Source organism: Platichthys flesus, chromosome 12 (assembly GCF_949316205.1).
Source record: "Platichthys flesus chromosome 12, fPlaFle2.1, whole genome shotgun sequence".
NCBI classification, from domain to species: Eukaryota; Metazoa; Chordata; class Actinopteri; order Pleuronectiformes; family Pleuronectidae; genus Platichthys; species Platichthys flesus.
In genome coordinates this window covers 3,870,329-3,886,080 of record NC_084956.1, presented here as the reverse complement: position 1 = coordinate 3,886,080, position 15,752 = coordinate 3,870,329, and the positions used below count along the sequence as shown (strand labels likewise).

General features: G+C 42.6%; 2 protein-coding genes across 2 annotated transcripts; one reads left to right on the top strand and one right to left on the bottom strand.

The window, feature by feature from the left end:
* The first annotated feature begins 373 nt into the window (after positions 1-373).
* On the top strand, positions 374-3,168 carry si:ch211-132e22.4 (uncharacterized). The gene is made up of 2 exons (XM_062401534.1): positions 374-908; positions 1,739-3,168. Exons 1-2 carry the CDS (start codon positions 722-724, stop codon positions 2,449-2,451), a joined length of 900 nt encoding a protein of 299 aa, XP_062257518.1. The 5' UTR covers positions 374-721; the 3' UTR covers positions 2,452-3,168.
* Positions 3,169-3,190: 22 nt separating this feature from the next.
* LOC133965832 (solute carrier family 22 member 7-like) lies at positions 3,191-9,386 on the bottom strand. Its single transcript, XM_062400402.1, has 11 exons — positions 9,318-9,386; positions 8,857-9,235; positions 8,029-8,132; positions 7,715-7,869; positions 7,394-7,562; positions 7,169-7,289; positions 6,980-7,089; positions 6,360-6,574; positions 5,835-5,943; positions 5,240-5,450; positions 3,191-3,735 (listed from the first exon to the last, which is right to left on the bottom strand). The coding sequence occupies exons 2-11, from the start codon at positions 9,232-9,234 to the stop codon at positions 3,727-3,729; spliced, it is 1,581 nt and encodes a 526-aa protein (XP_062256386.1). The 5' UTR covers position 9,235; positions 9,318-9,386; the 3' UTR covers positions 3,191-3,726.
* Between the last annotated feature and the right edge of the window lie 6,366 nt (positions 9,387-15,752).

The window sequence follows — 15,752 nt, the reverse complement described above, 5'->3', positions numbered from 1 at the left end:
TTTCTTTTCTAGAATATGGTTCCACTACATGTTTTGTTTCAGATCAAACTCTTGCTCCACACCGTCTATGTCTAATTACAGTTCTCCTCTTCTGAATATTGAAGCCATATTTTCTGTTTGACCATATTTTGGTCGTGAATCTCATCTCCCTCCCAATACACACAAAACAAATATTATCATATTTTTTTATTTCCTGTATCTGCAGACTAAACCTCAGGGACCTAGAATATATATGCAATGTGTTCTCACATTAAACAGTACACACAACTAATTCAATTTAAAAAGGACAGCACATAGACGATATTGAATCAGCACAGAAAGTGAGAAACACTCAATTAAAACATGTTAAACCTGAGAGAGTTTGTGACAGAATTTGTGCTTATTCAGAAAAACAATCATGACGTTAAAAGTGAGATGTGTTTAGGACAATTGACATGTATAAGGTTGAATGGACAGAAGCTCAGTGCACAGTTTGGACGTCGCACATCTGTGACACAGAAAACTTAGCACCCTGTTGTCGTTTTGTTGAAAGCCACCTAATTAACTCGTGTACAAGAGACATACTTGTAATTGTGTGACTTTGCTCTTTGTTGTGACTGTAACCAGGCGGAGGCCGCCCTCACTACACTGTGTGGGCACCTTCAGCTGGAGCACCTCGCTCTGAGGACCCCGGTGATAATCTAAACAGCTGAGCACAGAAATAGCCGCGGCGGTGCCTCTTATGGCCGACACTAACACGGTGACAACAACTGTGCCCCTCCTCATCAACAGCACCAGCAACGCCACCAGGTCGACCTCTGCACAGGTGGCCACGGTCATCAACTGGCTGACCTTCAGCATCGGGCTGCCCGCCATTGGACTGGCTATTTACGCCCTCAAGAATCTGTCCAAAGGTTTGTTGTTACATAGCTGAGACGAGTTATACAATCACCTGTGAAGATCAGGCAAAGTCGGGCGTGATGGGACGTCGGAGGCGGAGCTAGCCGTCTCCTTTAGCTCGCTAACGAATAGCTTTTTTTAATTTCTATATCAAAGATGAGGAGAAAACACCAGAACAACCCAACAGCTGTTCCTTATGGTCGTAACATCACTGTTTCATTTTCTTAAACAATGAACAAGACATGAATCTTGGGTTGGACTTTTTTATAATTTAACCTTTGTCATCTTTAAGATCAGCAGTCAGAAAGAACTTTAACATGAGTAAGAAAACACCAGAAGCTGTGTCCCAATTCAGGGGCCGTCTGAAAAGCGACCATCTTGAAGGCTCCTACAAATGCAGCCCAGAAAAATGTGTCTGCTCATCCCCAGGACAGGAAGGCTCCAATTCGTGGAACCTTCCCTGCCCAACGTATCCCAGGATTCATAGAACTTGAGGGATGAACCTTTTTTTTTTTTTAAACGTGATGACAGCAGCAAGCATATCACACTTCAGCTGAGCGGAACAGCTGATGGTTCATATGTGAGGTAAACCTTCAGGACGTCGTGTCCAGCTGCAGCTCTGTGGCTAGGAGACAGCAATGGGGGAGGGACAAGCAGGTGACGCAGATCACGGAGATTCTCTGTAGACGAGAGAACCCACACTAACAAGGCCGCCCTAGAATCTAGACACACCTGGAGGCAGTGCCATTTGGAGTTATAATTAGTGTCAGTAGCACAAAATCATTCCAGTGCAAGAAGTCAGACCTAAATGTGTAACAAATGAGAACTATCAGCATTAATAATGTCTTCTTCTGTCCAGGTGGCAATAAAATTCCCATCCACGTCATGTTCCTCCTGGTTTCTGACGTCATCAGTTTCTTCGGTCGCCCCCGTGTGGACGAGGACATGAACAGCGAGACCATCCTGTCCTCCAATGCCACAGACTTCATCTTCTACTTCGGTGTCATCTCCAACATCGCCCTTATGCTGTTTATAGCTCATGAGCGACACGTCTCAGTGTCTTACCCGCGGTGTCTTGGCTGCTGCAGCAGAATCCGGCGGTTCCCTGCTGTGGCCCTGGTGGCGTGGGCTGCTCCGCTGGCCGTCCTCGCCCTGGCCGTGCTCGATTACAAACTCTGGTTTGCGGTGGCCCTCCTCGCCCCTTTCCCCTTCCTCCTCTTCTTCGCCCTGGACTCCTGGAGAGCCCTGATGTGCTCCAACCACCGGACACCAGAGAGGAAGAGGGCAGTGTGGGGGATTGGTGCTATCTGGGCCAATTACACCCTCCTCTACATCCCCTTCATCCTCAGTATCCTGCTGGAGGCTCTGGCGTTTAAAGAGGCGGTGAGCTACCTGGGCCTGGTGTCTCACCTGCTGCTGTACCTCAGCCCTCTGGTCGACCCCTTCCTCTATATATTCATGACCAAAGGGCTCACGGAGGTGATGCAGGCGCTGCCCTGCTGGCACCATCAGAAGGAGAACAGGACGCCCACTGTGGAGTCTGTGGCTGAGGCTGTGGAGACGAGACTCTGAGGAGAAGATACAGATTTCCAAACACTTTCACCGCTTTAGTTTGGAGGATAACTCGTACTCCTGTTGGATTTCACAGACTAAAACATAAAATAACCTTCAGTTAAAGACATTGAAACCATAAGATCTTAAAAAATCTATACACAAAGAAGGATTCTGCTGGAAAACGAGTTCCCCTTTAAGAGACACATCTGTGTATGTCCATTCAACAATGAGCTGTACCACTAATCATCTGAGGGAGGATTTAACAATTTAAAAGACAGGACAAATTTTACACAAAAACCATAAGAGCTTTTCCATCGTTTGTCTTTGTAAAGGGAAAATACAACACATGCCCATTCTCTACATCCTTTACATTTTCCCACCACCACTCAGGGCCATTAAATTCTATTTGATCCTATTCTATTCTATTTAAACCACAGCTGCAGTTCTGTGTCTTCTGTTCATGTCCACTTTTAACTTGGCCTTGGGCCGTAGAAGGGAAGAATAACAGGAACAGTGACGTGTGTCCGTCTCCACAGTTGTGGTATAAAAGCACACGACTATATGAGCGGCGGCTTGTTGTTGAGTGTCCTGCAGGTGTTTAACAAAACTAGAAAGACTCTTGTGGAGGATTCAGATGTTTTCCAGAAAATACCGGAAAGCTACTGGCTGTTAGATACTGTTTTCCTACAGTGTTACCAACCGACTGACTGACCAACTGACCGTCTGACCAACTGAGCATCTGACCAACTGACCAACCGAACAACTAACCAACTAATCAACCGACTAAATGACCTACTGATCAACCAATGAATCGCTCAGTCATTCAATCACACTCTATTTTAATTTTACTCTTCATAAAATGTAACATGTTTTACAGCATAAAAGTAATAAACATGATAAACTTCCACATGTACTGAGCTGAACAACATTAAACAGGAAGTGAACAAGTGCTGTGAGGTGAAATGAGGCAGGGAAACTAATTAAGATAAAACAATAAAACAATAAAAGTGGTGAGAAACAGATACCGATAGAATAATACTAATAGGACTAACAGTCAGATCCAAAGTCCACACTTATAAAAGTATTTATAATAGATAAGATAACACTTCTGCTACCAATATTAAGATTTAACAGTAGGAAATCCATTGCACAACAGTCAGTGGCTCCAAGGTCACAGTTCAGTGTGAAGTGTTCGAGCTCAACCAACAAAGTGTTGTTCTTGTGTTGTTGATGTTTACTCTCTGTTTGGGGTTTTTGATTCCGGGAGAAGTTTCCACTGAGTGAGAGGAGACGTTATTTCTTCTGAAATGAAAGAAAACATTTGAGAATTTATCATATTGGATATTTTTACAAAAATAATTATCTGTTGAATTTAGACAGGCACCATTCTCCTGTACAGATATGATTTGTAATAAACAACATACATGTGACACAGTGGCATACAGGAATGTGTGAGGACGAATCTCTGCCTGTCTGACTGACATCTCTCAGTGGATGTCTGCACACCACCTGAAAATGAACCTCAACAAGACTGAACTATTTTTCCTTCCTGTAAAAGACTCTCTCTCTCTCACCCCCCCACGACCTGACCCTAACCCTAACCTTGGATAACTCCCTGTTAGCTTCCACTCAGACTGCTAGGATCCTGAGTTTGACACTTGACAACAAACTCTCCCTTACTGCCAACATTACTGTAACAACAGGTTCCTGTAGACTCATGCTGCACAACATCAGGAGAGCACGCCCCCTTCTCACTCAGAAGGCAGCGCAGGTTCTGGTCCAGGTTCTGGTCCAGGCCCTGGTCCAGGTTCTTGTCGAGGTTCTGCTCCAGGTTCAGGTCCAGGCCCTGGTCCAGGTTCTGGTCCAGGCCATGGTCCAGGTTCTGGTCATCTCACGCCTATTGTAACTCCCTGCTGGCAGGTCTGCCTGCTGCTGCCATCTGACCTCTGCAGCTCATCCAGAATGCAGCAGCTTGACTGGTCTTTAACCTAAATTCACTCACACTACTCCGCTCCTCCGCTCCCTTCACTGGTTACCAGTGGCTGCCCGTATCCGTTTCAAAACAGTAGTACTTGCGTACCGTGCTGCAAACGGTTCAGGTCCAGTCTACATCCAGGACATGGTCAAACGTAAAAACCCATCCCGTTCACTCCGCTCTGCATCTGCCAATCGGCTCGCTGCGCCCTCACTGCGATCTAACCATTCATCAAAATCATGACTGTTTGCTTTCCTGGCTCCTAGATGGTGGATGAGCTCCACAATGACATCAGTCTAGAGGTCTCCCGCCGCAAACTAACAACATACCTCTTCAGACTATACCATCAATAAAAGTTCCTAATAATAGCAGTTTGTAGTTAGACTTTCCTGAAGAAATTGTACTTTCCTGATTCTGGTTGTTCTCGGTTTGTACCCTGATGGTTGATGCACTCATCGTGAGTAGCTTTGGATAACAGCGTCAGCTAAATAGCTTTTGCATTCAGTTTTTTATTTGACCTGAGTCCAGAGTGCGCGCTCCAAAATCAACAAATCTCTCACTCAAATGAAAACAATAAACTGGTTTAATGTTTAACACTTCTTACAGCAGGAGTTAGACAGTTCACGTGTTAATGCTACTGTGTCACTCGACTTTTCAGTCCCACCCCTGGATAAGATATTTTATTTTGAAATAGGCGACAGTTTTAACATAAAAAAAGATCCTAGTGATTCTCACACATATTGTTTTAAACCTAATCCAGTGATTTTATAAGGTTCATTGTGAGGCGACATCCAATCTAAATTAATTGTGTGTTCTTAGTGCATTGTTTACCTGGCTCTGCTCCTCCACCTCCTCAATGGTCTCCGGCAGCTTCACCCTCAGAGTCTCTGGGAGCAGCAGCGCCGCGAGGCCGGACACGACGGCCACAGAGCAGATGATGATCTGAGGAAGAAGAGTCCACACGTCCTCCAGCAGCAGGATGAGAGGAGCGATGGCAACGCCCAGACGACTCATGAAGTTGGTGTAGCCCAAACCATTTTGTCTGGAGAGAGAGAATTTAAATCACAGGAATTAACAGGATAATATTATGTGACCCTCACTATGGCTCTTCTGCAGGTTCAGGTTTTTTTGGGCCCTGATCCCCCTTTTGGTCCACGTTATACGATTCAGTGTCATCTTAATTGGTCCAAAGGACATATCAAAATGAAAATCTACAGTTTTTAGTAGCACTTTGAAGGAAAATTACACAATTTCACAACTTTTGGTTGCCCTTTTCCCCGATCTTCTCCAGTTTTTATAATGTTAAGATAATATTTTAACCTCAAACTTTATGTTAAAGTCCTGTGGGTAAGTAGCACAACGAGCTGGAGGGTAAAACACAATCCTAATTATGAAATAGGGTCAGAGTCTTAAAACGGTAACTGACCTGAGGACAGTCGGGTAAAGCTCGGACGTGTAGAGGAAGACGGTCGTGAAGGCAGCTTCCGAGAGACCTTTTCCAAGAATGGCAACGACGGTGCGCAGGAGCCACAGATCTATAATCAACAAAGACACGAGATAAGTGAGCAGTTAAATCCTGTGAAGGTCGAGTATTAATACAAAGTTTTGAAGTTTTTTATGTTTTAGTAAAGCAGACAGCTTGAGCCTCTTCTGCAGAAACTCTCATCCTCAGTTTGACAAATGACGTCACATGAGAAAAGATATTAAACATGTAATACTCTGTAGTGAACACACTGTACTAGAACTGTAAATAGAGATGAATGACATGAGACCGAAATATCTTGATTGCCCCCCGGTGGCTGACTCCAGTATAGATCTTAAACTCAGCCTTCTCAATGTTAGCAGATGGGACACGGACTAAACTAAATAAATGTTTGTCAAAGATGGCTTCTGTCATCTTTTAGGTAGTTCTTATCACACTGGCATCTGTTCTGACCCTGTGCCCTCTGACCTTTTGGAAGGAAGATGTTTATGGCGAGGCAGATCCCCGTCAGTAGCAGCGTCCCTGATTGACATTTCCTGCGTCCGATGATGTTCAGGGTGAAGTAGACCGTCAGCTTGGCGGGAACTTCGATGGCTGCATAGATGAAGTGTGTGAGGTACATGTTCAGCCCGAACCCGCCGATGTTCATACTGATTCCGTAATACGTGGAGGCGACTCCGAACCTGCAGAGAACAAAGACATCATCATCGTTTGTTAACCTCAACAAGTTCAGATCCTCCAATTCGTACAATTAAGCTTTTCTATGATTTCTACATCTATGATGACTCCACCTTAATTCTCCTTCCTCAGAAAACATGGCCGACCGTTAGACAAGGAAGAAACTCTTCAGTTTAATAATGATAGACTTATTTAATTTGTGTTTAAACTGTGTCTAAAGTTAATATAAGATGTTACTTGTACGTGTTTACCTCGCCACTGACTCTTTGATTTTATTTGTCTTCCATACACTGATGTGTATATATCATGTTTAGGGAAATTAAAACAAACACAGAAGTTTAAATTCGTATTTTCTGATGGAACTATTATCAAGTTTGGTATCATGTAATTTTACTTTGTGTGCTACTCACCACACAATCCCAGTTATCAGCGTTATCTGTCTCATCTTCGGGGTCTTGATCAGATCAAGGTAACTGTAGCTCTTTTTCTCTGTATCTTGGTTTTCAGTGTCGCAGAGAGTCTGAACAGAAACAGAGGAGAAACGTCCTCAGTTGTTTAATCACAGGACGAGGACTTACAGAGTTTGAGTCGACGCTCACCTGCAGTTTGCATTTGACAGTTTTTGGTCGCTTGTTGATCTTTGCACATCTGTCAAGGTAAACCTGAGCTTCCTTCACTTTACCGTTCACCAGAAGCCACCGAGCAGATTCAGGAATCCACCTGCAGACACATTCAAGTCATCATGGACACATCGATCAGGACCAAACTAAACATTTCATTTGACTCCAACTTCCAAATTGGAGTTCTCCCTGTGCTTCGCTTACCACCAGGTCAAAATTGCGAAACCCAGAGGAGCTGTAACCGTCATGATCAGTTTGCGCCAGTCGTTCACCAGGTAGGCAAAAGCCGCCAGTAGCATGTTCCCAACCGACCAGGACAGACTGCCGATCACGCCGATGAACGACCGGTGGTCTGTGTCCACCCACTCAATGGCTGCAGGGCGAGAAAAGATCCAATATATGAAAAATAAGGATTTAAAGTAAAATCTAAATGGTTGTTCTGTAGAATTCTTGCTTTTATGTTGATTTCACTGTGCAAACTTTACAGATACAGAATCTAAACCTATTTTAAACTGGTTAACTTACTAAGAACCAACGAGTTGATGCCGATTCCCGTCAGGCCGAACCCGGTGAGAAACCTCAGGACGGCGAACATGACGTAGGAGTTTGCAAAAGCGCTGGCGTAGCTGAACACCAAGGACATGATGTACGAGGCCAACAGAATGTTTCTCCTTCCATACCTGCAAAAAACAAAAAGAAGCACAGCTAAATTCATGAAGAGAATCATTTTGTCGTCACAGATATCATTTCAACAGATACAAAACAGATTCACTTAAAACCGACAAAGTTTATTGGACGTGTAAGTTTTGTATTGATCTATTAAAATTTAAAACATATACCTGTCACAGAGGTATCCAGTCGCTATGGCCCCCATCATCACGCCCACGAAGAAGATCGTACTCGTGGTCTTCGTCAAACTTTTACTGTCGCACACGAGGTCCCACTGAAAAAAAGAGAAGGTGAAGTTTAAAGTTGTGGGAAACTAGAGGTTCACTTCAGACGCTCGGTTTCATCTTGAAAACAATATTTAGTTTTAAATGATTCTTATAGTCTGACGGTTTTTCTGGATTCAGATTGTGTGTTGATTCGTCTTTTTTTCAATATCTTTGCACCATTGTATGTGCCTTAAATCTGTGTCATTCTCAAAGGTCTTCTACAGGGTACATTCTCCACCTTGTCCTATGTTCTGAAAAGTGTTTCGAAAGGAGCTGTATGGATAAGGTTGATTATTTATTGTTATTACCAGGAGTGTCTCCAGGGGCTTTTGGGGCCCCAGGGAGACAGGACTCAGGGGTCCCCTCCCCCCTCCCACAGTGCAGACTGTACATACAGATCATAATCATAAATCAGTCCCTTTTAAGTTCACACACACATCACACAAGCACACACACTTTTAGATATTTTAGTCTCTAGACGACCTCTAACATTACAAAGCTTTTAGCAGAAAGGTCAGGGGGAGTCTGACTGTGGTGTCGTCGCAGTAACTGGTCATAGAATTTAAACTGGTTCCCACTAGATTGTCGTTGCTGTGTACGAATTTAATCAGCCGTTCGCTGGCCCCAGGATATTTATTACCTGCTCTTACGGCCCTGCTGCGACCCCCCCTGCTCGCTGCGAGTCCTACATCACAAAGTTAAAGACTGATTTTAAGAATTCAGTGTCTGTACCTCTGTTGCCAGGGTGGAGGTGAAGGTGGAGTTGTCGTAAACCCATCCTCTCCGACAGGGAACCGTGGGCAGCTCGGCGCCGGAGCCGTTGGATAGAAGATGAAACTGAGGCTCAGCGAACATCTCGCATGACCTGGGGGCTCCATCGTCCCGCAGCGGGGCGCTGACCAACAGTCTTTGTTCTCGAGTTAGATTTGCGAAGAGATCTCCGTCACCCAGGCTGCTGAAGTCACAGTGATGAGGAGGCGTGGCGCCGATGAAGATGTTCAACAGGAAGTGACAGGGGAGGACGATGCGAGGGGTGCAGAGCATGACGATGAGGAGGATCTGAAAAGGCCCGAAGCCATTGATCTCCTCCAGGATATTTTCAAACTTCATCCTGAAGAAAATATTTAAATTTAAAGCAAAACTTGAAATGAAGCTAATTTGGATCAGATGAAAAAAGATTTAAAATGTCTCACCTGGTTTATCAACTGCAGAGCCTCGACTCTTCTGAGACTGTCCCTCGTTCTGTGAGCTCAGCTCCGCGGCTCACCATCAGCCGAACTGATCCTCACCCTGTGCATCACCTTTGGACTTTGTTAGGCTGTAAAATATTAAAAGTTATAAACGTTACACATTGTTTGTGATTAACACTCTCAGCAGAAGGTGTAGGGTTAAAAAAACAGGAAAGCTGCTCCCACAGACAAACCATCTGGTGCAATCCTCGTTCTCTGGATCACGTGAGACTCCAGAAGTCGTCGGTTTCGTGAAAACACAACTTTCTGTTTGTTTAGGAGAAAACATGTGAATTACATGACACAAGCGATGGGAATTTATTAAAATTTAATAAACATTTTCAGCTGGACCCACAGATGCACTGATCAGATTTTAAAGTCCTAGGTCAAAGGTCACGGAAGCCTCACAAACAACTTTTCGGCCTCTTTTATATAACATATTATGTCAAAAACAGCTAAATGTCTTGCAGTAATAGCTTTGGATAATATCCTGAGCTACCGACTCAGACATTTGTGATCTGACTTGCAGCCGCTTCATTTCAGGAAAATGTGTGGACTTCATTTCATGTCTGAAAGCAGCTTGAGAGTCTCAGCTTCAAGTGTTTGGAATCAGGTCCAGCAGCTTGAAGAGTGAAGCTGAGCTGTAGATCAGTTAAAAAGACTTAGAAGCCATTCAAACCCAGAGTCTACAAAGTTACACATTTACACTTTAACTCTGAGTTAAAGTGAGAAGAACAGAAACATGATCAGACGTGTCCGGCAGGATGTTTGTTCAGGTCAGAGTCGACTTAACAGCACACGAGCTGGAAAGAACCTTTCACCCTGGATACCACACTGCTCCTCTGATGTGAGATAATGAAGAGTGATGATCACGTTTCTCATTTCTTAATTAATCTCCACATGAGAAAACCAGCTTCTGAATATAGAACTAGCCTCTGTCTTTACAGGAGCCGAGACACTAACTGACATTTTTCTCGGCTGTGATATGGTCACTTCTTTGTGATGATGAATAACGTTTTTTATCTTTAGATTAGTTATTAAACTTCAACTTATAAAGTATTTAATTTGAAAGCATCTGTCGGTGTCTGTGTTTGATGATGATTTTTATTTATGACTTCATCATGTTGTTGACTGTAGCATTTAAAAAAAGGTTTTATTTTATTTGTTGTCTCAACTCGAAACCCAAACCTTGAAAAGTCATAAATGTATTTCTATCTGCTCTGACTGGTTAAATGATTTTTATCTGTAAAGATATTCTTTATTGTTTGATTTATCATGTTATCTCTTGCTCATCCATCACATTATGTAAGAGCAGTGTCAGTTTAGCTACAATACACGTGTACGACCTCTAGATGGCGACATAGCTTCAACCAAACACTGGTTGGGACATTTTTCCAGTATGAAAGGAGGGTGTGTGATTATTTCTCCATAGGGATGAAACCGTGTTTATTTCAATAATAAAATGAGTCATGAGAAAACACATCACATTCCAAAGAAAAGATCCATAACAGGAAAATCTGTTTAAATGTACAAGCACAAGATAAAATAATTTGATTTTGATTAATTTCCTCTGGAATGAAAAGACTTATAAGCCTCGGGAGAATGTGGCCCCTGCACTGGAAGACAACTTGTGTTCAGGGCCCAAACCTAAAAGCCTCAGTCCCCGAGCTGCTTCACACTTTACTAATTCTCACTGATCTCATACAAGTATGAAGACAAGGATTTCTGTGTGAAGGTAAATAACAAAAACACAAATTACAAAATGTTGTACGAATAAAGAAACTCACAGGGCTGAGGGTGAATCTCTCTTTAGGGTCTGGCGGGTACATTTAACAGTTTTCCAAAATTAAAACTATCAATTTAGCTGCAGGACAAGGCTGCTTTAGATTTTATATAAGTTCAAATGATGCAAAACTAATTGAGTCAATCTTTAGTTCGAAATAATTTATTTACAAATTCAAATCATTTGCACAACTCAGTGTCAGTTATAAGGCTGTCAAAAATAAAATGAACTGTACACGCCAGTGCTATGGAAATTACATCTGTCTTCTTAAATAACTCACAACAATGTGTAGACACCCACAGCACGTGCACACATACACACACACATACACACACACAGACACATGAACGTCCACAGACACACACACACAGAGGAGGAGGTTAAACGTTGTCATGAGAAAGCTCATGTTTACCCTCCAGAAGCTTTACAGCCTCGACTGTCTGCGGCTTTAAGCACAAAGATGGATGAAACGCCACCTCTGCCATCTGTCTGTGTGTGTGTGTCTGTGTGTGTGTGTGTGTACTATGCACACAGGAAGTGCTCTCAGGGTCGCAGAGCGGTTAGAGTATACATCGACAGACGCAGGGTGGAAGGCTCGATGGGATCAGAAGATGGCGGCCGCGGACTGAGCTGCTCATAAAACAATTAATACTCAAAGAAACAGAATCACCAAATATCTGAATAATAAATCCAATGTGTGTTTAATTTATAAAACTTTAAACCCATGGAAACTATTTTTATTTATAATTTATAAACTTATTTTATATTATTTAACTCTATAAATTATTATCAGCTGCAGCTCTTTGCAGCTTGAGGGTCAAACATATCTGTGTATTTGTACATCTCGGCAGGACATCCCTTCCTCTCTATATTTGCTGATAGTGAATACTCAGGGACGCTGTCTCCACCTCGTCCTATCAGAAGACTTATTTTTGTCTTCGGACTCAAGTGTCCTGACGGGGTCAAATTCGGAGGATGGTTGAGTAACGATTGCATAACCTCTTTGTCTTTGTGCAGAACAATCGCTGAAAACACAATTCTGTGCAGGAGAGCCTCGATTGTATTTCTGAACGAATTCCCACAGAAACACAAAGAGCGAAAAACAGACACTCGACAATCAGTTTGTCAATAATTACGTGATGTAACAGATCCATTGTGTTATTGTTCCAGGAGAAGCCCACACGTCAGGATTCTGTCGACTGATGCGTGAAGGTTCGGTGTCGCGTATAAACGGTCAGAGAACCAGTCCAACCAATCAGAGGTCTGGAGAGGAGGAAAGTGCATCTTCACCCGCTCAGTGTTTATCAGGGTTTCTGTAGGGCCTCAAACAAATTAATAAAGAATTTTAGTCCTTAAAAAGCCCTAAATACAAACAAATATGACTTAATATGTGTTAGAAACATGTAGGTAGGTCTAAAGTAATGTCAATGTTCATTTAATGCTACTTCCGTCATGATTTAGAATAAGATAAATGCTGCTGTGGCATGGTTTATGGTCTATACTGCAGCCAGCCACCAGGGGGCGATCAAAGGAGATTTGGCTTCACTTTTGATGTGCCCTCATGTCGGCCATCTTTATAAAGAGCCAAACATTTGCCTTGTTTTTGGGTTTGACTCTCTCGTCCCCAGCCCCTCTGCGCCACCAACTGTTTATCTTCACAAACAAACATCCTCCTTTGGGGACTGTGAACATCTCTGTGTTTAAGAGCTGAGTTCATCCACTTTTATCTTCTTTAGAAAACCACGATCACTTCTGACGGCCGCCGTGACTCATTGAATTTCACTTCACACAAATAAAAACACAGGAAACTGATACAATACAAATCTTTGTGTGTCTCTCTCCAAACTGAGTCCGACTCTAACATGGGAAACTGGTTGTTTGTTTACAGCTGCGTCGGCGGGTCAGTCCCGGCCGGAGCAGCTCGGTGTCCTGGGATTGGACGGGAAACGGTACAAACTGTCCCTGGATGAGTTTATTGGACAATCGTCTGGAGACACACTCAGGTCCCAGAGGACGGACGCACACATAAGTGGAAAGACGGTTTGTCAAGGGAGATGGTGGCTTGATAACTTCCAGACAGGAGAAGTTTTCGACCCGGGACCTTTGTTTGTCAGTTTTTCAGCAGGACTTAACTTTCTTTAACACTTTCACCAATTTCCCAGAGAATAGTTCATGGATCTTGATTAAGAAACGCATCAAGAAGACGGATATCTGGAGCCTGTTTTATGAACTCACATGGGAATCGTCTGACTCGTTCACAACAACAGGAACATGTGGGGAACATTCAGGCGAGGGGCGGAGCCTGTAGAGCAGCAGGAGGCCGGACATGACGTATAAACTCTCCTGTGGAAAGATCAGTGTTGTTGTTTACAGCTCATCAACGCCGGCGTCGGCCCTCATCACCAAACGCTCTGGAGCCTCCATGTCTTTCCAAGTTGACGTCTTCATCCTCTACGTGTACGGCTCCTCCTCTTCTTCACCCTGAGATATTTCTGTTCTTCCAGTTTCACGTCCGTTACGTGTTAGAAACCTCATCAACACGTCCACTCGCTCAGTGGGACGTTAAGTAAAATAGAATTAATGATAAATACTGTTCAGTTAAATCAGTTTCTTGTTTTTCATAATTCAATTTGTGTGTGTGTGCCCAAGTTTGACATCATGTGCACAATATATGTTTTATTAAAATAAACTTTTATTGACTACATGCATCTAACCCATGCTGACAGAAATCTTTTTACATCATACATATATTTCAAAAACCTGCCTCGTAGATTCTAACAATCACATATTCGCACGTTTGTAGAAAACAACCAAAAAGAAAGATATCAAATAAAATACAATTACATGTAAGTGAGACAGAAAACAGAAAAAGAGAAGAAACATCATTAATGTTTATGTCCAGGTTATAGATTATTATGATGTGTTGGTGTTGTACAAAAACAACTGAGAGGTTGAGATTGAATTAAATCAGTATAATGTTGCTTTATGCACTTTACATTAGTAACAGTCATCAAAATAATAAAATTAGTCATAAAAGAATGTTTTTCTACAGCATAAACTAGGTGGACATTTTTCACAGAGGAAGCAGCTCGCTCCCAGACGCCGGTTCCTGCCATTTACATCTCCCCTGTGTTTTTCCTGACTCCCCACCTGAGGGAAACAAAAGGCTGGAACATAGGGAGGTGAGGTGTGTGTGTTTGTGTTGCTGTGTTGCTGTGTTTACCTGTGTTTGTGTGCCCAGGTTTGGGTTCCTGTCTTCCTGCAGAGGAAGGAAGGTTGATTTCTGGCATCAGCTTAAGTGTACCCTCTGCCAGCCATTTCCTGCAACCACCATTGTTTTTTATTCCCACATGTGCGTGGGTATTTCTTAAAATTGAGAAAAATAATTATAAATAATCTCCGTCAACATGAAAATGCAAAAACATCTGTCTGGAAAGAGGCGATATAATCGTGACCACGAAGCTGTAATGATCTGAGAAGAAATTCTGCTTCCGTTAACTGACGACAAAAAGAATATTGTGTTAAAAAAGGAAAACAGCTTTACTGAAAACAACTAAACAGATCTAAAGTTTTTATAGGATCCTGTTTCATGGTTATTGAGCTTCCGTCAGCCATCAATGTTTGTTCCGCTCTTTTGAGCTTAATTGTTTCAAGGCGGTTATCGAAGGGTTCCTGTTGCTGTGATTACTACCTGGACTATGAAATACCTATAAATACTTAAACGTTTTTAGAACGTGGATTTCATTTTATCACCAGCTGTTGTAGCGTTGAGTTTCCTTTGCTTCTGCTACAAACACCAGAATCTACAGAACCTGAGCGAGAGGCCAAAGGTCAGAGAACCTGAGTCCCTTTCTTTTCCAGTTTCCATCTATGACAAAGTCTTTCTCCTCATGAAGACGAGGACGTGCGTTAGCAACCAAACACAAACATCGAGCACAATAACAAAGATGGAGATGAGGCTTTGAAACATGTTTTCTACACAGCAGACGAATATAAAAAACGTGTTGATGGAAAACATGAGCATGAAGGAAAATTCACTCATTTAAAATGACTTTAATAGAAGCTTGTAAAGATCCACAACCGATCAATTAGCAGGACAAACAACTGCAGCGTTAAAAGCTATATAATGTTACTATATTCTATTATATCATAAAACAGATTATACCGAACCATGAGAACATCTCCAGCATCGGAAAAGCTCTTTGGCTCCACTTTTAAGAAGCTGTCATGTCGTCCATCTTTATTTAAAGTCTGTTTAAAACCTTTTCTGGCAAAGTGGATCAGACAAAATGTTCCCACTTTACAAAATAAAGTATAATAAAGTATGAACCTGATTTTGGTACACACACACGCACACATATACACACACACAAACACACACAACAAGTTAAGAAAACAAGGGAGGGACAGAAACCACAGAACAAGCTGTAACAGAATGTTCTTCAATTAGCGTGTTTGAAACGCCTGAATGATCCTGAACTCAACACTGTTCTGGCTGCAATACAACTCAAACACACACACACACAAACACACACACACACACACACACACACTCACACACACACACACACACACACACAGACAAACACACAGTTGCATCATGTGCAAGAATAACA